Raw genomic sequence first — 27063 nt, 5'->3', positions numbered from 1 at the left:
AGGAGTTTCGAGCCGGCCACTCTTCAATTGTGCTGCTGCAGTATGTGGACGATCTCCTTATCGCAGCCCCAAACCAGGAGAGTTGCCAAGAAGCTACATTGGAACTACTCCAAGAACTGCAACGAATGGGCTATCGAGTATCTGCTAAGAAGGCCCAAATTGTCACCCAAACCGTGAGTTACTTGGGGTATGACTTGAGGGGAGGACAACATAGTTTGTCTAGCCAAAGAATTCAGACTATATTACAGATTCCTGAGCCTGTAAGTAAGAGGCAAGTACGAGAATTTTTAGGTGCCGTGGGATATTGCAGACTTTGGATACTGGGATTTGCAAAGCTGGCCAAACCTTTGCATGAGTTAACACGGGGAAAAGAGGAACAATTTGTATGGACAGAGGAGGCACGAGAGTCTTTTCAAAAACTTAAGGAGGCCCTAGTTGCAGCCCCGGCATTAACCCTGCCAGACTTGTCTAAGTCTTTTCAACTATTTGTGACTGAGAAGAAGGGCATTGCTCTAGGGGTCCTCTGTCAAGAACTGGACCTTGGAAAAGACCAATAGCCTATCTGTCCAGAAGACTAGATCCTGTGTCATCAGGTTGGCCAAATTGTTTGAGAGCACTTGCTGCTACCTCCATCCTTGTTAAGGAGGCCAGTAAACTGACTCTGGGTCAAGACATTCAGGTCATTGGAGAGCACTATTTAGAACAAGTGCTGCGGGCTCCACCGGATAGGTGGATCTCGAATGCCCGACTAACACAGTATCAGGCACAGTTGCTGAACCCCCCCGCAATACAATTTTTGAAAACAACGGCCTTGAATCCTGCTACATTGCTCCCGTTGCCAGACCCATCGGTGATCCATGACTGTAGACAAATATTAGATACCATTACAGGAGCCAGACCAGATCTACGGGATCAGGCCTATGAGAAGGCAGATTTAACTCTGTTTACAGATGGAAGTAGCTATGTTCAGGATGGGCAAAGGTATGCTGGAACTGCGGTGACCACTCAAGATACTGTGTTATGGAAAAAGGCATTGCCTAAAGGCACATCTGCACAACGGGCTGAGCTTATCGGACTCACACAGGCCCTTAGAATTGCTGAAGGGAAAAGTGCCAACATCTATACAGACAGTAGATATGCCTTTGCCACGGCCCATGTACATGGCGCCATCTACCGGGAGCGTGGGTTATTGACTACTGCAGGAAAAGAAATTAAAAATAAAAATAAAATTTTAGCTCTATTAGAAGCCATTTGGTTGCCTAAAAAGGTGGCAATAATACATTGCAAAGGACATCAAAAGGGGGATTCCCCTATAGTAAAAGGAAACCACTTTGCTGATCAAGCGGCACGGAATGCAGCAGAAGAGGAGGAATACACTAACCAACTGCTACTCATCCCACCCCCTACTCTACAAATAGAACTGAGGTATGAGCCAAAAGAAGAAGAGAAAGGTAAGCAACTAGGGGGTAAGAAAAGTAAACAGGGATGGATAGAATTACCAGACAGCAGAATATACCTACCACAAGGAGTGTTAAGACAAATAATTCAAGAAATACATAGCAGCTCCCACTTAGGACAACAAAAACTAGAACATCTAGTAAGAAAATATTATAAGGAAGCGGAAATCAGAGATATCATACACTCTGTTGTGTCTAGGTGTCAGGCCTGCGCCAAAGTAAATGCTGTCAATAAGAAATTACCTCCTCTCATCAGGCACCGAGGAAAAGCTCCTGGAGAACTATGGAAAGTAGACTTTACCGAAATGACTCCAGGGAAATTAGGCTATAAATATTTGCTTGTTCTAATAGACACCTTTACTGGATGGACTGAGGCTTTTCCTACAAAAGGAGAAACTGCTTCAACAGTTTGTAAAATACTTTTAAGAGAAATCATTCCAAGATATAGCATTCCCATTGCTATAGGGTCAGATAATGGACCTGCTTTTGTGTCCAAGATATCACAGGAATTAGCAAAAAGATTAGAGATCAATTGGAAATTACATTGCATTTATCGGCCTCAAAGTTCAGGGCAAGTCGAGAGGATGAATAGGACCCTTAAAGAGACTATAATTAAGTTAAGAGAAAAGACTGGCGAAAATTGGGTAGAGCTACTCCCTTTTGCATTATATAGGGTTCGAAATACACCTTATACAGGAAAATGGACTCCTTATGAGTTAATATATGGGCAACCAACTCCTTTGGTTCCACAAATAACGAGGGAAGAAATTGAGGGTTCTAATCAAAGTTTTCTAAAGTCCTTACAGGCATTACAACTGATACGTGCAGAAGTACGGGCGCTTAGAGACCAGCAGAAGGACCAACTCAAAGGACTTCCACTGCCAACTCCACCGGAGCCAGGACAATGGGTATGGATTCTTAACCACCGTCGCGGGAACCTTGACGCTCGGTGGCAAGGACCGTTCCAGGTACTGTTCAGCACACCCACGGCTGTGAGAATAGCTGAAAAACCTTACTGGATTCATCTATCACATGTAAAATTAGCTCAAGAACCGGGCTTAAAGGAAGCCAAATGGAGAGTCAAAGCGGATCCCCACAATCCCTTAAAAGTGCGGTTCTTACCCGAATCGTAGCAATGGTTTTCTTTTATATGTTATCCAGTATTAAACCAGTACCTGCTTTCCAGGAAACCCTGAATCATCCAGAGAATTTATGGGTAGCTTTAGCACGCACCCTAAATGTCTCATCGTTTTGCCTTGAACAGGATAGTCATTCTCATTTCATGTTAGGAAAATGTCTACGCCCGGTATGTAAACCGGCAGCTGACATAAGGAATTTAACTTTCTTCTCCAGTATCCCTAATAAGACTGTAACTTATCTAGATTTAGCAAACTGGGGAAAAGTTTCTTATCAGTTGCCAAGCCATGCATTACAGATTCATACTCCCCATAGCATTATTGTACGCAATGATACTTGTGTTCTTTTTGTTAATTGTAGTAAAAATTGTAAGACAATCCCTGGTTTTTTACCCTGTAAGAATACTATCAGCCCTGGCCGGTTGGCTCAACGGTAGAGCGTCGGCCTAGCGTGCGGAGGACCCGGGTTCGATTCCCGGCCAGGGCACACAGGAGAAGCGCCCATTTGCTTCTCCACCCCTCCGCCGCGCTTTCCTCTCTGTCTCTCTCTTCCCCTCCCGCAGCCAAGGCTCCATTGGAGCAAAGATGGCCTGGGCGCTGGGCATGGCTCTGTGGCCTCTGCCTCAGGCGCTAGAGTGGCTCTGGTCGCAATATGGCGACGCCCCGGAGGGGCAGAGCATCGCCCCCTGGTGGGCAGAGCGTCGCCCCCTAGTGGGCGTGCCGGGTGGATCCCGGTCGGGCGCATGCGGGAGTCTGTCTGACTGTCTCTCCCTGTTTCCAGCTTCAGAAAAAAAAAAAAAAAAAAAAAAAAAATTAAAAAAAAAAAAAAAAAAAAAAGAATACTATCAAATACCCTTCCATTTATGGCTATGTTACCCTGCCTACTGGATGGTTCTTTACCTGTAACTCTATGACATATAATTATATTCCCCCTAATCTTACTGACACCACTTGTTGTTTATCTAGGATTGCTACTTTCTTACCTAACAAGAATGATTTGTTACTTCTTGAGCATAATACCACTCTTCGCAGCAGGCGTGCTGCCTCCATCCCTGTAGGACCTGAATGTCATGATGAAGTACGATTATTGTCAGAAGCTGAAGGATATGCCATAATTTTAAGTGTTGTAGGGAATCTAGTATGGGGTGCTTACAATCATAGACAAATCCAGCATTTAGCTTGTAACTTAGCTAAAAGCATCAACGAAACGTCTCAAGCATTGACTCTTTTAAATCATGAACAGCAGCAATTACGTCAAGCTATTTTAGATAATCGGGCGGCTATTGATTATCTATTATTATTTCACCACCAGGGTTGTGAAAAAATAAAAGGAATGTGTTGTTTTAATTTAACTGATAACAGCAATGAAATCCAGGATAAAATAGATAAAATAAAACAGTTAGCAGAGCATATTCAGCAAAATAACGACAATTTAGATTGGTTCACCTCTATATTCAAACTGTCACCTTGGCTAACTACATTGATAACTACACTAGCAGGACCATTGTTAGTATTGTTATTGGCCCTCACTATTGGACCCGTAATCCTTAACAAGTTATTTGCTTTTATTAAGGAAAGAATAGAAACAGTTAAAATAATGATTTTATCTCAGCCGTACCAACGCCTTAGTGCAGCCGAAGAATCTCCGTTATAGTTAAGGATTTAACTAGGACAAAGAAGAGGAGGAAATGTGACATTCGAATAAAAGTTATAAAATACATTAATAGGCTTTAGAAATAACTTCAAAGGAACTAGTCCAGTAAACAGATGAGCCCAGACTCCCAGGATGGCTAGGAGCTGAAGAGTCCTTGAGATAGAGAAGTCGTCAGACTCCCAGGATGGCTAGGAGCTGAGGAGTCCTTGAGATAAGGAAGTCACAAGAACTGCTAAGACAGAAAATGTAACCACATCCTAGGGGATAGATAGGGATATTTCCAGCTGGGGCTTTCAACTGTATGACTGGTTACTAAGGCACGTGACTAGAATTTAATTTGGGGGAGCCAATTGCTAAATGCCAAATTTGCTTCTGTATGAACTGCTTGCTTGCTATACTATAAAAACCCCTAGACTGTAGGCGCTCGGGGTGTGGCTCTTGTGACTATCACTTGAGTTCACCCCTGCGCAGGTTTGTTTTGTTTTACTTTGTTTTCTTTTTCTCTTGGCCATAAAACTTTGTCTGAAACTCTCCAAACGTCTCCAGTGTTTGTTTTACCCGGCAAGTGCAACATTTTATAAACACATTTGGAAGTGATCACACCCAAAAATTATTTAAATGTTTTTGTTTCCTCAGTTATGCTTAGCACAGTACCTGCACACAGCAGGCATTTAATAACACTCCTAAACAGAGTGGGAAACCAATGACAAAAAACTTCATTCTCAGGGTACTCATAATAAAACCAGGAAGTAGAACCTAAGGAAAAAGTCACTTGAAACATTAGGCTCCAATGCTGACACAGAACTTCTCTTCTTCCTCTTTCTCACTTTCTCTCTAGTCTCCCAAAAGTCCTAATCCCGGAAGCTGATTGCAGGTGTTGACATCATGAGCACAACCTGCAATGAACATTATGAATAGTTAACTTGACCCTCTGATGAGATGCTGGCCTCCACAAAGACATGTCTGGGAATCCCAATAAATCTCCACAAGGGTGAATGAACAGTGGAAGTGTTGTAAGGTACCAAAGGCTATAGAATTAATATTAATATTTTAGAAAGCTTAAAAAACATTTTGTTAATTTGGGCTAGGTATACAGAGAAATTTTGTAAATGATCTCTGTACTTGTGATTAGCATAAAACTAAGACAGCCAATGACACTGTATTGTAAATGCAGAAAGAGAAAGGAGACTTGGATTCTCTGACCTTCCTCCATACCTATGGGGAAATGGGTGAATAGCTAGCCAGGTGTAGGGAGAGAAAAAAAAATTGAATTAAACCTTTTCTTATACTATTGGACCATTTACAGGCATTTGTCCCCATGGAAACTACCTCTCCCCTCCTGAAAGCATGTAGTTAATGTGTGTATCTCTGGACAAAGGAATAGCAAATGAACACTAGAAATTATAGGAATGTCTTTTAGTATGTAAAGTGACATTTTTACCATTGTGTTACCTTGTAAGTTTTAATGTGTAGAAGCATCTTTTTATGAATCCTACAGACAGATGTTATAAACTTGCTAATGCATTGTGTCCCATCCCCCCTCCCTTCATCCTTTCCCCAAACCTGTATAGGAGAAAACAAAAGGTATAGGCTTACACCGCAATGTCAGGTTATTTCCCCGCCCATGTATAATTAATAGTATATAACCAACCCCTAGAATATTAGTAACACACAACTTGGGACTTTGGAACTGCCCCGTGTAAGATATGTGTGGCTGGCATATTTAATAAATTTCCTCCTTTAATAAAACTTTTCAAAAACTTATTTGGACTACGTGCCTCTAGGAAAACCCACGGAATTGTGGATTGAGTACTTTACAACAGCAGGCAGTACAATCATGCACGGAGCCTACTGGCACGCCTTGTCCAATTCAAATTACTTCCCCACCCTCCCTCTGCTCACATCAACCACTCCATCCCACCCAAAGCTAGTTTGCCAAAGGGCCCACCACTACTTGGATTGACATTCTTTGACTGCACAAACCCACCAGCACTCACTAGTGAGCTAGCAGGCAAAGACACATGGGTTTGTCAAACCTGACTGGAGAAGGGACAAGTTTCATAAAACTTCTTTTCCTTAAAAATGTATTATACTTGGAATTATGTAAGTAGAATCACCAATGTCATTCTTGCCCTGGCCGGTGGCACAGTGGATAAAGAGTCATCCTGGAGTGCCAAGGTCTGTGGTTTGATCCTGGCGTCACCAGCTCAAGCCTGAGGGTGTTAGCTCAACCTCCACGGTTACTGGTTGAAGCCCTGGTCAGAGCACACATGAGAAGCAATAAATGGCATAACTATGTGGAACAAGAAGGTGATGTTTCTCTCTCTCTCTCTCTCTCTCCCCCTCACTCCCTCCCTTCCCCTCTCAAAAAAGTGTCCTTCTTTCTGCATAAGAAATCTGAGTTGACAATCAAAAGTAAAGATGTATGTGTGTCTGTAATTCTAGAACCAACAGCTAAAATGCCAAGAAATCTGAAATCAATGTTAATTTATGACTTTATCTGCCTAAATCAGTACTAAACATAACTTGGGGAAGGAGGAATACAATATCTATTTAAAATAACTGCACATTAAGAAATAATTCAACACTAATCTAGCTGGACACTAGCATATTTCCAGGTACCACAAAAACATTATGGAGGCCCTGGCAAGGGAGCTCAGCTGGTTAAAGCTTCATCCCGATATGCCAAGGTTGCAGGTTCTACCCCCAATCCGGGCACATACAAGAATCAACCAATGCATGCATATATAAGTGGAACAACAAATCAATATTTCTCTCTCTCTCTCTAAAATCAATATAAAAATTCTTTTCACAGTTATGGAGGAAAATATAAAAAAAGAAAAAACATAAAATGTCATTCATATTATCATCATTTACAAAGATAATACAATGTATCTTAAAACAGTGAAATACATATGGGGAAAAAGAAACCAGTTGGGGGAAGAATATAAAAAACATAGTCAAGATGGGTACTACGTCAAAATGTCCCCCAGCCTGACCAGGCCGTGGCGCAGTGGATAGAGTGTTGGACTGGGATGTGGAAGGACCCAGGTTCAAGACCCTGAGGTTGCCAGCTTGAGCGCGGGCTCCTCTGGTTTGAGCAAAGCTCACCAGCTTGGACCCAAGGTCACTGGCTCGAGCAAGGCGTTACTTGGTCTGCTGTATCCCACGGTCAAGGCACATATGAGAAAGCAATCAATGAACAACTAAGGTGTTGTAACGAAAAACTGATGATTGATGCTTCTCATCTCTCCCCGTTCCTGTCTGTCTGTCCCTATCTGTCCCTCTCTCTGACTCTGTTTCTGTAAAAAAAAAAAAAAAATGCCCCCCAATCACAGCTCTCCTCCACCACAACCTCCAGCTCCATCCTTTACCTCCAAATTGTTCAATGACATCAACATCAACAGGAACAAGAATTAAGAATCAGTAGGCTAAAAAAAATAAATAATAAATAAATAATAATAAAAAAAAGAATCAGTAGGCTGCCTGACCAGGTGGTGGCGTAGTGGATAGAGCGTCGGACTGGGATGCGAAAGGACCCAGGTTTGAGACCCCGAGATCGCCAGCTTGAGCGCAGGCTCATCTGGTTTGAGCAAGGCTCACCAGCTTGAGCCCAAGGTCGCTGGCTCAAGCAAGGGGTTACTCGGTGTGCTGAAGGCCGCGGTCAAGGCACATGAGAAAGCAATCAATGAACAATTAAGGTGTCGCAGCGCGCAACGAAAAACTAATGATTGATGCTTCTCATCTCTCCATTCCTGTCTGTCTGTCCCTATCTATCTCTCTCTCTCTCTCTGTGTCTCTGTAAAAAAAAAAAAAAAAAAAAAAAAAAAAAAATCAGGAGGCTAAAAAGAGTGGAATTTAAGAATTTAAAGAACATTGCTTTATAATATCAAGAAAACCAGGGCCTAACAAATTCTCTAGCCAAGAACTTGATGCCCTCTCTCATAAGAGAAAAGACATCCACGTTTCACAACCTGGAACGCTGCCGACAGACAGCAGGCATCCTGACATAAGGTCAAATGGAAAGTACACCTAATGGACTGCGCCCTATGTCAACTAGCAAATGGCTCTGAAAATAAACGTTAAGGAAAAGGCATGTCACAGGGCAGCCTCCAAAGTTAACTCTAACACAAATGGCATCACTGGTCAAGCGTGAGGAGTTAATAAGTATAAAGCCTAAATACATTAATGGCTCAACTAGCTATTAATGAATGAAGGTTTCACATTATCCAATATTCCAAATATATGAAGCACACTTCCTTTGAGGGAAAGCTCTCAATAAATATGCAGGGTAGAGTCCGTGAATACTGACCACCTGTGTGATTTCTCCAGTCTCCTCCTGCCACGCTGCCATTTCCTTACACTGTAAACTCCATCCGGGCCTGTCTTTGTAGTTCACTGCTATATTCTCAGCAGGTATAACAGCACCTGACACTTAGCAGAAGCTCATTTCTTAAATAAATGGTCATGCCTCTAGCTAGGAAACCATAAACCAAATTACTCTTAGAAACAAAGGATCTCCTAAAAACAATGGGCCCTCTTCCTGTGGCAGAACAGAGAAAGAGTTATGCATTAAATGAGATGTTCTATACTGGTTGCTCTGTTTTCTAGGCTCTTACCAGTTTTATTTTAGAAGAAAGATTTTCTGGCAGTTTTGCTTTCAGTTGATTTGTTTCCTTAAATGTTGGTGGAAACCCACTCAGGAAAGCCAAATCTTGCATTAGCACTAGCCCAGGGACTTCTTTGTCTGTCGTCTAAAATAAGAGGGGGGAAAAACAGAACTCACTTTCCACGTCGTAAGGCTGGTGAAAACTTACAGCTGAGAAAACTAGCAAAGATCTACAGTATCAGACAAGCTTCAAAGTAAAAATTAAGATTACATAAATCAACATTCATTAACACTAGCAAGTTAGCCTTAGAGAAAAAGTAAACATTAAAAAGCCTCTTGAAGAAAAACAGCTTATTACTCATATTTGTATTCTAGTCTACTGTAAAAACAAAATTAATTTAAAATAACATACCAAATAGCCCCTCCAAACTGTCTGTTTGCTGTTTCCCTTAGACATTTCAGCGTGGGCATCTTCAACTACAATAAAAAATACAATAAAGAGACCTAATTTTTTTTTAATTTTTATTTATTTATTTATTTTTATTTATTCATTTTAGAGGAGACAGAGAAAGAGAGAAGGGAGGAGGAGCAGGAATCATCAACTCCCATATGTGCCTTGACTGGGTTAGCCCAGAGTTTTGAACCAGCGACCTTAGCATTCCAGGTCGACGCTTGATCCATTGCGCCACCACCGGTCAGGCCCAAACCTATTTTTAATGAACACTTAACTCTAATGTCTGGCAAGACACTCACTGTACAAAGCATTTTGAGAGCTGTTAAATCAGTATAATACATGGTCTCAAAGAAAGGTAGTTAGAGAAGACAAAACCCATCCAACAAAAGGAGAACAATATAATTAGGTGTATGATCAATGTTAAATTTTACAATACGGAAGCAGAGATTCATGTGGGCAGCAGAGATGTGGAAATGACAATCTGACAAATCACACCTGTAGGAGCAAACAGAAGGGGGTTCTTGAAAGTCAGGCCCGTGGTATTATATTAACAGTAAGGCCCTGGCTGGGCAGCTCAGTTGGTTAGAGCATCATCCCAATATGCCAAGGTTGAGAGTTCAATTCCCAGTCAGGGCACATACAAGAATCGACCAATGAATACATGAATGGGTGGAACAACAAATCAATGTCTATCGATGTCTCTCTTTCTCCCCCTTCCTCTCTCTCTCTCTAAAAAAAAAAAAAAAAAAATCAATCAATAAATAAAAATTTGAAAAATTATCTTAACAGTAGGAACACACTGTGGACCCTAGGGTTCTTTAAGAGTCATAAGGAATTCAGGTAATGCTGAATAGAGCAGACTAAGCTGGGGGGGGGGGGGGGGAGTGATAACACAGCCCAACTGGGAGAGAGTTCTACAGTGATGGGGATAAATGAGGTCAGCAAACTAGCTGCTGACATTCAGGGATCAGAGAAAACAGGACAGAGGTCAGAAAGGGTATGTTTCTAATATTCAAAATGGGCAGAGAAAGCCAGTTCTGCAAATGATAGCCTGGCGAGATGAACATCAATCCTGGCTAGTCTCAAATATACCATAAAAATACAGTTGGTGAGGACTGAAGAAAAGAAAGCGTCTGCCATACTCTGTTAATCTTTACAGGAAGCACTAGGGTTTGAGTTCATTATGAGTAAATTTATCAGCTGGCAAGACACTGTACAAAGAATCTGTCAGCACACTTATCTCTCACCATTGATATGGTGGGTTCTACACTGATAGATCAGAGGATACTAACAGATGCCACCTGTGTATTTGTACATAACCTCAGCAAGGTAGCTAGCAAATATCATGCCATCTTTATGGATGTAATGGAGCCATACAGGCTAGACCTCAAGTTGGGCAGGTTATAACCAATTCTGACTGGAGAGTATGGAATTATAAAGCTACAATCAACCTCGAGAGAGGTTTTAGGCGTCTGCCATAGGTTCTGTCTTGTTCAACAACCCATTAAGGTTTTGGAAGATACAGAAGGCATGCTTATGAAATGTGTGGATTTACATAAAACTGACAAAGGAGGTATTTTCTTGGATAACAGACTAAGGGCTGCCCTAGTTCTCACAATTTGGAAGAATGAGTCCAATCTAGCAAAACAGGAACACAGCCCTGGCCGGTTGGCTCCGCGGTAGAGCGTCGGCCTAGCGTGCGGAGGACCCGGGTTCGATTCCCGGCCAGGGCACACAGGAGAAGCGCCCATTTGTTTCTCCACCCCTCCGCCGCGCTTTCCTCTCTGTCTCTCTCTTCCCCTCCCGCAGCCAAGGCTCCATTGGAGCAAAGATGGCCCGGGCGCTGGGGATGGCTCTGTGGCCTCTGCCCCAGGCGCTAGAGTGGCTCTGGTCGCAATATGGCGACGCCCAGGATGGGCAGAGCATCGCCCCCTGGTGGGCAGAGTGTCGCCCCTGGTGGGCGTGCCGGGTGGATCCCGGTCGGGCGCATGCGGGAGTCTGTCTGACTGTCTCTCCCTGTTTCCAGCTTCAGAAAAATGAAAAAAAAAAAAAAAACAAAAAAAAAACCAGGAGCACAAACAAAGGTAAGATCTTTAACTTCCCACCAAAAACCATCCACATGAACATGAATTAAAAGAGGTATTTGAACATTAGCACATGCAAATTTTTTTCTTTAAAGATTTAGAAGTTTTAGTTGATAGTGATTTCAGTACGAGACACCAATGTGCTGTGGCCATACTGAATTTCCATAGCAATTTTGTACTGTTAAACAGAAGAATGCTTAGAATAAGAAAGGTAATGCTCCCCAACACTGACGACAGACCTATCAGGAAACCCTGTTGGGTTAACCTTCAGAATATCTAGACTCCAGCCTGACCAGGCAGTGGCGCAGTGGATAGAGTGTCGGTCCGGGATGCAGAGGACCCAGGTTCGAGACCCTGAGGTCACCAGCTTGAGCATGGGCTCATCTGGTTTGAGCAAAAGCTCACCACCTTGGACCCAACGTCACTGGCTCGAGCTAGGGGTTACTCAGTCTGCTGTAGCCCCACGGTCAAGGCACATATGAGAAAGCAATCAATGAACAACTAAGGTGTCGCAATGAGATGCTTCTCATCTCTCTCTGTTCCTATCTGTCCCTATCTATCCCTCTTTCTGACTCTCTGTCTCTGGAAAAAAAAAAAAAAAAAGAATATCTAGACTCCAACCACTTTGCAACACCATTTTGATCCATGCCGCCTTCTCTCCTGCCTAAATTATTACAAATTTGTCTTTCCTCAGTCTCTTCCCACCACAGCAGCCAGGCTGATCCTTCTGCAACATGAGTCAGATCCCATTACCCCTCTGCTCAAAACCCTCCAGTGATTCCTCATTGAACCTAGTTAAAGAAGAAGTCCTTCTCATGGCTACCAGGGCCCCCTGTTAATTCTCCAGACTCACTTCTTGTCCCCTTATCTCTTGTTCACTCTATTCCAGCTACTGTAGCCTCCCTGCTCTTCTTCAAACATGCCAGGCATCTCCTGCCTAAGAGCCTTCACACTGGCTATTCTACAGACCCAGGTCACTCCTTGCTCACCTTCTTCAAATTTCAACAGTCACCTTCTCGGCGAGTCTGCCCCAACCACCCAATTCCCCCTGCTCAGTCTTTCTCTCTAGTATTTATCCTCTACAAAGAATATAATTTACTCATATGTTGTATTTATAGTCTCTCTCTTTCTACCACAACACAGACTCGATGCGGGCAGAGATTTTTGTCCCCCTGCTCACTGTTACATCTTCAGCACTGAGAACAGTACCTGGTACTCAACAAATACTTGTTGAATGGCAAGTCAATGTGCAGATGGAACTACACTGAAATAGAATGTTCAATTCCAGTTGACATACTTCAAAAATAATAGAAACTAAAGCTCATTCTGAGAAGAGCAAACTAGGACAGAGCCAAGTCTTTTAAGACCCAGCTAAAGAAACAAGAATAAAAAGAAATGTCATGTGGGAAAGCGATTACAACATTAGGTCCGTAGGATCCTAAGGGGAACAAACTTAACCAGTGTGAGAAAGCTGTGAAGCAGCTCCGTGTAATTCCTTGTAAAAGTCAGTGAAAAGTCAATTACAAACCATTTTGTGATTCCTTGTAAAAGTCAACTTAACAAGTGTGATAAAGCTGGAAAGAAGCACTTTGTTATGCCTTGTAAAAGTCAATGTAGTCCAGACATAACACGAATTGCCACAAGAAAATTCACTTCCTATACATCAAAGAGGGATACACATGACCACTTTGCTGAGGAGACCAGGTCAAGGCCACCGGGCTGGACTGTGTGACTGTGGAACTATCTTCCGAAAGACAGGGTCTAGAACACAAGTGAGGGGGAACAGAAGTGACACTTGAGAAGGAAAAGAAAAAGACAACAGATCTCAGTGATTATCTAGAAAAAGGTTAAATGAGATAAATGAAGCATCAAGTAGGGCTACAAACTGTTTAATCTAAATCAGGGGTTGGCATTGGCAGTCCAAGGTGAAATTCTAGCCTCTGCCTGTGTTTATTTGACCCCAAGCTAAGAATAGTTTTTACATTTTAAAAAGGTTAAATGATAAATTCTTATATAAATACCTACATAGCATCTGTCAATTTGATTCTGGCTCATAAAACCTAAAATATCCTTTCTGGTACTCTAAGAAAGGATTTGGCAATCCCTGATCTAGGTAACCGAGAACAATAAGGAGTAAGATTGTGGCCCACTATAAATGTAACCTCTGTGAAGGCAGGAATGTTGTCTTTTTTGTTCTCTGCTGTTTCCCGGTTACCTAGAACAACAACCAACTCAGAGCAGTGGCTCAACAAACCTTTCCTGAATGAATGGATATAAGCAGAACAGTCAAATAGAAACCCAAGCAGGAATTCAAAACACAGCGTTTAGAGGTCTACAGTTTAATTCAGATTTTACTTATCAAAATTCACAACCTTTTAAGTCTTTGTGATATTATAAAATTAGAAGAAAATCCAAGATTCTCTCCATAGATGTTATAATTGAGTTATAATGGTTAACATATTGTCACTTATTTATTTATTTATTTATTTATTGTATTTTTCTGAAGTTGGAAACAGGGAGGCAGTCAGACTCCTGTATGCGCCTGACCGGGATCCATCCGGCATGCCCACCAGGGTGCGATGCTCTGCCCATCTGGGGCGTTGCTCTGTTGCAACCAGAGCCATTCCAGCGCCTGAGGCAGAGGCCATAGAGCCATCCTCAGCACCCGGGCCAACTTTGCTCCAATGGAGCCTTGGCTGTGGGAGGGGAAGAGAGAGACAGAGAGGAAGGAGGGGGGAGGGGGGAGAAGCAGATGGGCGCTTCTCCTGTGTTCCCTGGCTGGGAATCAAATCCGGGACTCCTGCTCACCAGGCCACCGCTCTACCACTGAGCCAACCGGCCAGGGCCTATTGTCACTTTTTTTATTTCAGATGAAATGTTATCAGAGTATCTTAATTTTTATTCAAATGAAATATTATCAAATTGCCTTAATTTAAGAAAACCTTAATTTAAAAAACAAATAAAACTAAATTTAGCCAAACAATAAATTAGATAACATTATAATTTATCAAAGATTATCTCTTTACTTTCCCTATATACTTAAATATAACTTAAATAGAAAAACATAAGTTATTTATATTAAGTAAGCCAGAAATAGATCTATGGTGAGAAGGGGTAGATATTTGTACTTGTAAAGGTTATAAATTTCTTTCAAATTATAGATAACTTAAGTATAGGAAGTGAGTACTACACTAGATCCGGTTCAGGATACAAACTGCTGAGGGCTGAGGTTTCTGCTCAATAAAGAAATGAGAAAAGAACACCACAGACTCCAGTGCAATCAAAAGCTAAGTTGTGAGCTGGTTTAGAAGCACTACAGGAATGTGGAAAAGTAAAAAGAAAATCACTAAATGTACTACTCCAGGACCTTCATGGAGGAGACAGAGCTTGAGGGTGGGGCTGGGAAGAACAGGGGCTGCTAGGCGCGGAAGCGGAACAGGAAGACAGTGCCACACACGGGAGAAGACAGAGCCACTCTGAGGAGATGCAAGGAGGACAGCGTGTGAGGGTCAATGGGCAAAACTGAAGCAAGTAAAGCTGAATGCTGAACACCAGGAAGAGGAGTGTGTACCTGTGAAAAACAAATACTATATGCCGCTCCACTATTCTCTTTAGAAAGGGAGTGAACTGAGAAAGCAGAGTGTCCATTAACTGTGTATGCAGTTGTGTGCTTGATGGATTAGAGAGGAACTTCACAGAGCAGTGAGGTGGCTCACACTGGCGTCTGTATAAAGGAAGTCAGTCTGGTGGACAGGAAACGGGTTAGAAATGTAAGACTCTAAAAATCACTTGCAAAGTACAAAATCAAATAATAGGATGAGATTAATGATTTGTTATGGAGGTAAAAAGTAAGAATAGTCAAAGATAGTTCCAAAGTTTTTGTTTGTTTGTTTGTTTTTTATTTTTTTGAGGTTAGAAGCTGGGAAGCAGTCAGACAGACTCTTGCACACGCCAGACCGGGATCTACCCGGAAAGCCCACTAGGGGGAGATGCTTTGCCCATCTGGGGCATTACTCCATTTCCGCTGGAGCCATTCTGAGGCAGAGGCCATGGAGCCGTCCTCAGCGCCCGGGCCAACTTTGCTCCAATGGAGCCTTGGCTGCGGGAGGGGGAGAGAGAGAGAGAGAGAGAGAGAGAGGAAGGAGAGGGGGAAGGGTGGAGAAGCAGATGGGCACCTCTCCTGTGTGCCCTGACCCGGAATCGAACCCAGGACTTCCACACGCCAGGCCAATGCTCTACCGCTGAGCCAACGGGCCAGGGCCTGATAGTTCCAAAGTTCTAAGCAGGAAGGTATGACGTTGAAAGAAAAGAACCTCGAGAATAAGACTCAGTGCTGAAAAGGGAACATCACAGTTTTCAGTTTAAGTGAAAACCACAGAACCTCCACATAGAATAGAGGTCTCCACATAGAGGTCCAGCGCTGAGGAGGAATGAGACAAGAAGCTCGAGAAAGAGATGTAGGCATGGGGCTCAGCAGCTCAGCGTCTACGTGGGAGGAGGGGATCTCTAAGGATGCGGTGCAGGTCTATGGAATTACAATTTAATTTTAATTCTATAATCTGGCCAAACCAACTGTATAACCAGATGTTTCAGACTGTACAGGATGAATGCTCTAGGTATGTTGTCCAAACTATAGAAAACAACCTTGCAGAGTAGTTATTTGGTTAAAAAAAAAAAGTCTCTAGAATAACAGAGAGCCAAGAAATAAGGCAAATGTGAGTTCCATGTTAAAAGTCCTGACCTTAAGACCTTAAGCACAGAAAGCATGTGTATCACCCAGAGCAAGACACATGCAATCGCAACTCCTCTCTGAGCTTAAGGCTGACATACCATGGCAGCTCTTTTGCCTCTCTTTGTATTTAGTTAAAATTGAATTTCAAAAAAAAATAAATTAAATAAAAGTGAATTCCTTTAAAACTGCATCACTTCTGTTCCATTCAGAAATTTTAAATTCAAACATCCAGAGATAATATGACTTTAAAACACTCACAAGAAGACCTTACCATTCTTAGCACTGTCGAAAACAACGACTGAAACATTCATCGAAGGGTTTTTTGGTTTTGCGACATTGACTAGGTCGCTGGCAGAACGAAAAGAAGGGCAGAGAGATGGCAGGTCCTTCAGGGTAATGCTGGCCGGCAGGGCTGGGTCCAGGACCAGCATCGGCACCTTGATGCAGTGGGTCAGCAGACACTCCAGCTGCTTCTCGCTGGAAAGAAACCCCAACATGCTCACAAGGACCTCCTTGAAAAACTAACCAACACTAAAGAGCTGTTGGTACTACTAAATTTTCCAGATAATTTCTCTACAGCCTATTAAAAAATCATACTTTAATAAACAAGGGATTTTATTTCAAGAATAAATAAGTAAGTTAGCAAGTATGATATAGAAAATCATTAAACAAGTGTAAATCTAGAGATTTCAAATTATTTTGATAAAAGATGCCACCAAAATTTACTAACTCATAGTGGCACAAAAATGAGCATTTCATTACAATATTTTAAAGATTATTCATAATCCTAGTGAAGCCCATTTATTAGGCTGATTAGCAAGTAGATGAATTCTGGTTGACAATTTACCAAGTCCATTAGAATACAATTAAATGCACTGGATCTGACAGGACAATAATGCAAACAAAAGCAACTAGGACAAGATTCTAAGAAGATTTTATGTAAAACATTTCTATCTAAACTTTAGTAAACTATAGTACGCTTACTTTATGGGATATTAAAAACTATTAAAAATGAAAAGTAAGAAGCATGAAGATCATTTTATTGACACAGAAAAATGTATTATGATATAAAAAAATTAAAATAGGGTAGGATACAAAATTGCATATAGATTATAAACTATAACTACAAAACATGAAAAGAGAATAATAAAACAATCATAGTTGTTGAATGAGGGCCACAGAATTTTCTGAGTTTGTTCTTTTCACTTTCCTCTCAATCTTTCTATAATGCTGCATCATTATATATTTTAAATAATTTAAAAGGCATTTAAATACTTTAAATAACTTAAAAGCCATTTAAAAATAACAGTATTAACAGTGGTATTTATAAATAAGTATACATAATTAACATAAACATGATTCAAAAGGTACTTCTGGATCTTAGAATTGCTCAGGATCATTTTTCCCATGAATATCTCTTTTAAGCCTAATGGGGAAATGGGGAAGTGGCCACGAGCAGAGATTTCCACTTCTCAGTGAGACAGTCTTATTTTAAGGTTCTAAGTCATATATGATTCAAATCAACATAGAGATATTGACTTTTGTCATTGAGCTAAATTCCCTTCCTAGTCCTCAAATATAAGTTGCATATTTTGATGGCATTTAAAGATAAGAGCCCTGGCCAGTGGCTCAGAGGATAGAGTATTGGCCCGGTGTATGAATGTCCAGAGTTCAACTCCCAGCCAGGGCACCCGGGAGAAGAGACCATCTGCTTCTCTCCCCCTCCCTCTCCTCCTTCTCTCCCACAGCCAGTGGTTTGATTGGTTCAAGTATGGCCCCAGATGCTGAGGATAGCTCCATTGGAGCGCATCAGCCTTAGGAGCTGAAAATAGCTCGGTGCTCAAACTTCAACCCCAGATGGGGTTGCCAGGTGGATCCTGGTAGGGTGCATGTGGGAGTCTACCTCACTATCTCTCCTCCTCTCCCCTAAAAAAAAAAGGTAAGAAAATATACATTAAACACATAATTAAATAATAGATATAAATAAAAACACTGGGTATAAATTGAAGTTTAAGCGGACTAAGAGAACCATACACCAAGACAGATTAATGGAAATGCTAAAGAAAAAAAAACGTTCTAACCCTTCCAAAAAATGATATCCTTTGGTTAGCGACAACCCAAATAACCAGAGTTCTCAGTCAAATTCGCCTTCAGCACTGCAAAATTTTCCATCTAATGGATGCGTGTAATTTGGTGGTCAAAAACTAGCCAAAGAGGGGTTGAACAGGAGCAAAAGAGTTAATACAAAATACCGTGTTTCCAACAGAAACAAGTGAGAAGCTAGCTGGGAGTTTCACTTCAGTCCTTCAATTTTTATTCCTGGGAGGAAAATCAAACTGCTTACCTCTTTTTGGTTGGTTCTGTTGTGTTCTTCCCAAGGATTTCTCTAATGAAAGCAAATACATTTCATTACATATGCATGGACACCGGCCCTAAACGTGAATAAGAGATGACTTACAACACTGGTTTTCTTGATCACACCACTGGAACTAACCAGTAGGTTAGGAGGTACTATGATGCTTATAATGTTATAAATTATAGGTTTCAATGAAAATGCGATCAACAAATATCATGCACCTTCCACAGTAACCATGACAGTTTACTTTAAATCTAAGCTTTCACATTTTACTAGTTAGACATGGTAGCAGGCTGTCAAAGTCGTTTTTGTGCACTAGGAAGGTCTTACGTTATTCTCTAATGCTGAGAGAGACTGTTTGTTGCAGCATAACCTGGCCAGTGACCTGCAACTGGGGTGCAGCCATAATATTCACAGAGAAGTGCACAGGGCTCTCAGCAAACACTGCAGAGGACGCAGAGGGGAAGTTACAGCAGCCAGGTCTCTAGCTCTCAGGTTCTCCAGAAGCCCACGTTGCCTTTCCCAGGTAAAGGACATAAAATAATCAAAATTTCACATTAAAAAAATTACCAAAGTTTCTAGTTCCACAGTGACCTGTAGTGGCACAATGGATTAAAACCTCATCCTGAAATGCTGAGGTCACCAGTTCAAAACCTCGGGCTTGCCCAGTCAAGGCACACATTAGAGAAGCAACTACTATGAGTTGATGCTTCCTCCCTCTCTTTCTCTCGCTCTCTCCTTCCTCTAAAATCAATAAATAAAATCTTTTTAAAAAGAGCCCTGGGCAGCTGGCTCAGCAGTAGAGTGCCAGCCCGGCATGTGAAAGTCCCGGGTTCAATTCCTGGCCAGGGCACACAGGAAAAACGCCCATCTGCTTCTCCACCCCTCCCCTCTCCTTCCTTTCTGTCTCTCTTCCCCTCCCGCAGCTGAGGCTCCATTGGAGCAAAATAGGCCCGGGCGCTGAGGATGGCTCCATGGCTTCTGCCTCAGGCGCTAGAATGGCTCCAGCCACATTGGAGCAACACCCCAGATGGGCAGAGCATCGCCCCCTGGTGGGCATGCTGGGTGGATCCCAGTTGGGCTCATGCAGGAGTCTGTCTGCCTCCCTGCTTCTAACTTCAGAAAAATACAAAAAAAAAATCTTATAGAAAAATACACTTTTAACTGTATCAATTGGAAAAAGATTTAAATCTGTAGGCCTATTTTGTTTCTTTTTTAGAGAGAGAGAGAGAGAGAGAGAGAGAGAGAAATAGACAAAGACAGACAGGAAGAGAGAGATAAGAAGCATCAACTCGTAGCTATAGCGCTTTAGTTATTCACTGATTGCTTCTCATATGTGCCTTGACTGGGTAGGAGGGTAGGTGAGGGGCCTCCAGCTGAGCCAATGACCTTAGGCTTCAAGCCAGGGACCTTGGGCTCAAGCCAGTGAGCCTGTGCTCAAGCCGCTGAGCCCGCACTCAAGCTGGACGAGCCCACGCTCAAGTCGGCAACCTCGGGGTTTCAAACCTTGGACCTCAGCGTCCAAGGCTGACGCTCTATCCACTACATTCCATCCACTGAGCCACCACTGGTCAGGGTAGGCCAGACATGGCCAAAATACGGCCAGTGTAATGAGTTTATATGGCCCGCGATTAAATTTTTAGTATTCTCCACACAACGCACTGTGGAAATAAAATCAGGGGTACTTTTAAATCGTTATACATAAACTACAATATCTTCAGTAATCTTCAGCTCAACTTGTATTTGTGAACAAACTTTTTCTTTAATGAATCTAAATAAAAGTACAAGATCAAGATTGAATGATTTACATTTGGAGGTTGGGTTAAAAATAGCTACTACAGGCCCTGGCCGGTTGGCTCAACGGTAGAGCGTCGGCCTGGCGTGCGGGAGTCCCGGGTTCGATTCACGGCCAGGGCACACAGGAGAAGCGCTCATCTGCTTCTCCACTCCTCCCCCTCTCCTTCCTCTCTGTCTCTCTCGTCCCCTCCTGCAGCCAAGGCTCCATTGGAGCAGCATTTGCCCGGGTGCTGAGGATGGCTCTGTGGCCTCTGCCTCAGGCACTAGAACAGCTCTGAGTGCGGCAGAGCGACGCCCCAAGATGGGCAGAGCATCGCACCCTGGTGGGCGAGCAGGGTGGATCCCGTCAGGCACATGCAGGAGTCTGTCTGACTGCCTCCCCGTTTCCAACTTCAGAGAAATACAAAAAAGGAAAAAAAAAAGAATAGCTACTACAAGTATAGAGCCAGATATTAAAAAAATAATAGGCGATGCAAAGCGCCTCAACATGTCACATTAGTTTTTTTGTTAATTTGTTGTACTAAATTACTTACATTTATTCATAAACAAATTACATAATAAAATTTTGTTTTCTTAAATGAATCATTTTTGTATTTAACATTTTTAAATTTTAATATTTCGTCCGGACTGTGAAAAATGTTTCTAATCTGGCCCGGGCACAAAAACTGTTGGACACGCCTAGGCTAGGCCTATCTTATTTTTTAAGAGAACAGTCCATCTTACTGTACAGCTATTTTACATAATAAAACCTTACTTCTTAATGATACCTGGGACTCAGACTGAGTGAACAGAAAGCCCAGAGCTCCCTTGGGAGGCTCCTCCACCTTTAGGCTCCTCAGAGACCAAGACCACCACTAGAGAACCACAGTCTAAAATGGCCACCTGACCAAATGAGGCCAGATCTCACCAAAGTGGCTGAAGCCTCATCAGGTACCAAAAAACAAGGGTCAGACATATAGCTGCTAAGAGCTTGCAATGGCATAAATTTGAGGTGCAAACTTTTGTTTGGATAGCATGGTAAATGTCACCTTTCTCTTCTGAGCTGTATTGTGACTCGTACTTACAGGACCTTTTGTGTTTTGTTTTTCAAATCTGTTTTACCTCATTGCTTTCTGCTCCTCTTCCATCTGTTGCCTGACTTGTTGTAGTTCCCTCAGTAGTTCAAGATCGGTGCCATTCACCCACGTGTACACCACATCAATCGGCATGGGCAGACAGAGCCTAGAGCAAACCCACAAGTCCTCCAGTTCATATGCATTTTCCAATACATTTGCGAATAAGAAAGAGTATAACAGGTTTAAACTTAGAGGTTATGAAAAAAAATCAGTGAGTAGGCAATTCTACCATGGCATTATGTCACATAATTGCATGTTTTCAAACTGGGGCTGAGGGACTAATATATGTTGAGAATATTCTTTATGCAGTTCATGTACTTTATGAAGTTTGCATGGTTTAATTCTCAAAACCACCTTGTAAAGAGGGTGCTATCACTCTACATTTGAGATTATGGGGAGGTCTCAGAAGCTCATATTAAACTGTTACATTCTTAGTTTAGCAAATTGGTATACAAATGCAGCCAAACATAAGGGAAAAAAAATAGAAGCTTAAAATGACCCAAAAAAGAGTCCTCAGGCAGTCCAGAATGAAGACTTAGCTTTATTTAATGTGGTAGCTTTCCTGTTCCTTGCTGCCCCAAGCCTAGAATGTCCCTCTCCTAGAATATAAGCTCCAAGAAGGCAGGAAACTTCCCTGTTTTGTTCCCTGAACAAGAGTGCCTAGCACACAGAAGCTCATTATTTGCTGAATGAGTCAATGGTTTCTACAAGACACTCGCACAGAAGAACTTCTCAAACCTGTGTGATTTTTTTCCTTATTATCTTATCCTCAAAATAAGGAGTCAGGCAGGTTTATAATTCTTGAGTATCCTGTGTTTCTGTTCAGGCTGTACCCCTGGCTGAAAGCCTTCTTCCCTGTCTTTCATCAACCTACCCATCTTTCAGGGTACGCTCTGAGCCTATGACACAGATGTTCATAGGGACACATGACACATACCTTCTAGTTTGGTCTTTTCCAAGTAATAGTATGGTACAGTTTTGGGGCTTTTGTTTTTATTTTGAAGGCCAAGGACCAAAGCTGACCCTCCTTTTGTCCTCCTCACAGGCCAGGCCTAGGTCAAGGCCCACAGCAGTATGAAGGGCACAGGAGCCTGACCAAAACATCACGCCTTTGCTTGTGGCTACAGTCACATCACTCAGCCAGGGTTAATTAGCTCATGGAAAAATAAATGTGCTTTGGTGGATAATTCTTTAATTTTATCAAAGGAAGAAATATCGACACAACAACCACTTTTCACTTAAAAGAAGCAGGTGAGATGAGAGGAAAGTAGTATCTACCCATTCACTGAGTAATTATTTATTGAGCACTTAGTATGTGCTAGGCACTGTTCTACATGCTGGGGAGTCAGTTTAAAAAAAAAAAGAATTACACATTCCAAGCTTTCCTGTAAAAGTAACTATCTGCTAGTGAAGATTTTTTAATAGAATCAAGAGCTATCCACACATGTTCACTGGAAGAAAACAAGGTAAGTATATATAATGCATGTATGTGCTGGTTCTTCAAATAAGGCTATATTATATGGTCAATTTAACTCTTTGGTGTTAAACTAACAAACCTAAGGAGATCGTGTGATCTGCTCCAGGTCAGTGAGTCAACTTGTTTTTCTAATAGACATGGTAACAGTGAGTGTGAGCCTTCAGTTCTAACCACAAGACCACTATCTTAGTTTCCAGAAGAGAAGGAAGTCTTTATCTTAGACTGAAGACTATATAAGTCACCTATGACTCAAAACCAAAGCTGTGGTGACAGTGACACAACTTTCATTTTAATGAACAAAAAGGCACTTAACTGTCTGTAGGTTCTATATTCCCTAAGTAGGAAAGAAAACTTAGAACTTAAATAGTATCTTAGAACCAAAGAGTTGGAAGAGGTATTATATTTAATCTATCACCTATGTTTTAGAGATGACAAAACTGAGCCCCAAACTGACTTAAGGCCTCATAATTAGTAGCAGTAAATAATTTATATATTCACTTGTTACTGACACATAGAACAATTATTTTTCATTCAGGGCAAACAATATTAAAAAGACAGAAAAACTAGTAAAACAATGAAATTTCCTATAAACATTACGCTATTCTAAAATATATTAGAACATGTGATATGTTATATATGATCCATTAGGCAATTTTAAAATATCCCTGCATAAAAATCAAACTATATTTTAATGCAATCGAAGACTAGATAAAGAAATATTTAACATACACACACACACATACAATTAATTCTTCAGAAAGAGAGCAAGAATGATGAAAACTGGTATCTTCAATATTTGGATTTTCTAAGCTAGTTTTCCTTCTGTTTTGAAACCCCCTCGGGTCAGGGATTTATATAACTGCGCCATCAGCGTCTAGCACAGCATAAGGCACAGTAGGTTGAAAAGGTACTCAATAAACGGTTGAGTGAAAAAAAGAAAGACAATCCATTTTGAGCTTTTCTTAGAAAAGTCAGTGCTATTAAAATGAAAACTGGAGAAGCCAGGAGATTATATTTCACTAAGGACTCATGCAATAGCTCTCAAAGTGTGGTCCTCAGGCCAGCAGCTTCAGTATCCTCAGAGAACATGTCAGAAATGCAAACCCCTGGGTCCTTCCGAGACCCACAGACTCAGACACTCTGGAGGTGGGGAGAAACTATGTTTTCCAAGCCTTCCATGGGATTATGATGCACACTAAAGTCTGAGAACTGCTACACTAAGAAGATGGTTCTCAAACTTTTTAGTCTCCTGACTCTTCACACTCTTAAAAATTACTGAGTCCCTGAAAAAGCTTTGGTTACAGGTTATAACCATGCATACCTGCCATATTTAAAGACAAGATATTTAAAAATATTTCTTAATTCATTTTAAAACAAAATAAAACTCTCACATGTAAACTGTTCATACAAATAAGGTTGTTGTTTTTTTAATAAAAATATTTCCCAAAATAAAAAAAACTTCAGTGAGAAGAGAGGCATCATTTTCCTTTCTGCAAATCTCTTTAGTGATTTAGCAGAAGAAAGCAAGCACCTCAAATCTCCTGTATTCAGGCTGTCCCCCTTATGCTGTTTTGGTTGAAGTATATGAAAATAATGCAGACTCACATAGATATGGGGTTCTCGGGTAACGACAGTTCCGTTCCTATGACAGTGACATAACCCAAATTTTGGTGTTAAGTCGAAACACACCCAACACAAATGGAACACTTGTACTTTTAACAGACCAAAATGACCTAGGTAAGTGTACTAGGGGACGCCAGCTCTCACTCATACGCTACATTACTGTGTATTCTTCTGCCACGCACAAATAAACTAGTTCACCCACGTAGTCTGTAAGTACAACGCTAACGGCATAAGCTAAAAACACTCACGTCTCAATTTTTTTAACTTTTTATGGGAGTGAGCATCATAAACTAGAAACGTTGTATGTCAGACTGTCATAACCCAAGGACCCTCTGTATAAAGTTGGAAAGAGGAGTATTTTAATTGCCCTTTCAGATAACAGTGGATATTCTTCTTTGCTGCTACACTAAAATAAGTGGTAGTATTTTTATATTTTATTTTACTTTTTATTTTATTTTATTATATTATTTTATTTTATTTTTTCAGTGAGAGGCAGGGAGGCAGAGATAGACACCTGTATGTGTCCTGACTGGGATCCACTCAGCAAGCCCCTTACCAGGTGATGCTCTGCCCATCTGGGCTGCTGCTCTGTTGCTCAGCAACCAAGCTATGTTAGTGCCTGAGGATGAGGCCATGTAGCCATCCTCAGCGGCCAGGGCAAACTTTGCTCAAACCATTTGAGCCAAGGCAGTGGGAGGGGAAGAGAAAGACAGAGGAGGGTGTAGAAATGGGAAAGAAGATGGTTGCTTCTCCTATGTGCCCTGACTGGAAATTGAACCCGGAACTTCCACATTCCAGTGGACGCTTTACCGCTGTAGCCAGGGCAGTAGTTTCCTAAAAATTAGTTACAGTGTGCCTGACCAGGCTGTGGTGCAGTGGATAGAACATCGGACTAGGACGTGGAGGACCCAGGTTCGAACCCCTAGGTTGCCAACTTGAGCCCAAAGTTGCTGGCTTGAGTGAGGGGTCACTTGCTCTGCTATAGCCCCCCGGTCAAGGCACATATGAGAAAGTAATCAATGACCAACTAAGGTCTCATCTCTCTCCCTTCCTGTCTGTCTGTCCCAATCTGTCCTTCTCTCTGTCACAGAAAACAAACAAAATGGTTACAGTGTGATTTCTGAAACCACATTAATAAACTTTCTGTGCTTTTGCATTAAAATCCATTGGCAGTGGCGCAGTGGATAGAGCGTCAGACTGGGATGTGGAGGACCCAGGTTCGAGACCCTGAGGTCTCCAGCTTGAGTGCGGGTTCATCTGGTTTGAGCAAGGCTCACCAGCTTGGACCCAAGGTTGCTGGTATGAGCAAGGGGTTACTCAGTCTGCTGAAGGCCTGCGGTCAAGGCACATATGAGAAAGCAATCAATGAACAACTAAGGTGTTGCAACGAAAAACTGATGATTGATGCTTCTCATCTCTTTCGGTTCCTGTCTGTCTGTCCCTATCTATCCCTCTCTCTGACTCTCTCTGTCTCTGGAAAAAAAAATTTTTCTAAAAAAAAAAATCCACTGGTCTTTCTTACATCTGAATGGCTCTTTCACCCATGCAATAGTCTCTAATGTCAATGTACTGGTTATCTGGAACAACATACTGAGCTATGCAGACCTGCCAAATGGTGACACGTTTCTTTAATTTACTTATACAATATTTACAAGTGTGATTTTTTGCATTATACCACAAATCTAAATCAGAAAAGTCTAGAATATTGCAAAGCTGGTAAGAAAACTTGGTGGAAACAAGTTTTCCAAACTTCAAATTTTCACTTTAAAGCTCAAGCTTTATCATTCACAGCAAATACTATTATAGTAACTTGCTTTCCTTTAAGAGATAGGATCGTTTTGTTCACCGTCTGGAAAATACCTGCCAATAACCAAGTCTGAGTAATCACACTTGAATTTGTCCTTTCGAGTTATAACAATGGTGTTCCAGGAAACAGAAGAGCTAGTCAGGCTGCAGCCCAACCAACCACTCCAGGGCTTTTCCTCAAGACGATCCCCACGCAGTCATGTGCTTTATGTCTGCTTCCAATTCCATCACATTGATAGTAAAGAAACATTTACTCAGAAGGAATATTATAATATACAGCTCACAAAAATGAGGGGATATTTCAAAATGAATATGAAGCTATAAAATATCCCCTCATTTTTGCGAGTGGTATATTTTACTGCTTCACCATGAACGCTTTTAAGTGAAACTAGCTTTTCCTCGCCCCTGCAAACATGTGGTGGTGAAGAACATGATGACTCACGCTAAGGTGTGGTAATTTTACTCACACCACTTTTGTATCTTCAGTGCTACTGTCAACACAATAAAAAGCAAGTAACACTGTAGTGTGGTTATAGAAATAGTTTTGATTCCACAGATCCCCAGAGACTATGAAATCTGATGTTTTAAGAAAACCTAAGGGAAAGATCTAGAGTTTTCGTACTTCTGTAGTTACTTGGCTTCAAGCTATTGCCCCTCCTAGGCTAGAAAATTCTTTACAGCAGATAGTCATATCTCAGAGTCTAAAACGGAGTAAGACTCAAAGATTCAATCTTCGTTGAAGGAGCAAATTCAGGGTACCATT

General features: G+C 41.6%; 1 protein-coding gene across 3 annotated transcripts in view; it reads right to left on the bottom strand.

The window, feature by feature from the left end:
- GNPTAB (N-acetylglucosamine-1-phosphate transferase subunits alpha and beta) overlaps window positions 1–27063 on the bottom strand; it is an 81212-nt gene that overhangs the window by 30644 nt on the left and 23505 nt on the right. For all 3 annotated transcript variants that reach the window (XM_066356565.1, XM_066356574.1, XM_066356559.1), the window contains 5 exons: window positions 21381–21500; window positions 18471–18512; window positions 16398–16603; window positions 9269–9333; window positions 8867–9001 (listed from right to left, as the gene is read on the bottom strand). In XM_066356565.1, the coding sequence (XP_066212662.1) occupies window positions 8867–9001; window positions 9269–9333; window positions 16398–16603; window positions 18471–18512; window positions 21381–21500 (568 nt within the window). The remainder of the gene's footprint in view (window positions 1–8866; window positions 9002–9268; window positions 9334–16397; window positions 16604–18470; window positions 18513–21380; window positions 21501–27063) is intronic.

The sequence above is a fragment of the Saccopteryx leptura genome, chromosome 1, assembly GCF_036850995.1.
Source record: "Saccopteryx leptura isolate mSacLep1 chromosome 1, mSacLep1_pri_phased_curated, whole genome shotgun sequence".
NCBI lineage: Eukaryota > Metazoa > Chordata > Mammalia > Chiroptera > Emballonuridae > Saccopteryx > Saccopteryx leptura.
Note: the sequence above shows the minus strand (reverse complement) of the source record. Positions and strands in the feature narration are given on the sequence as shown.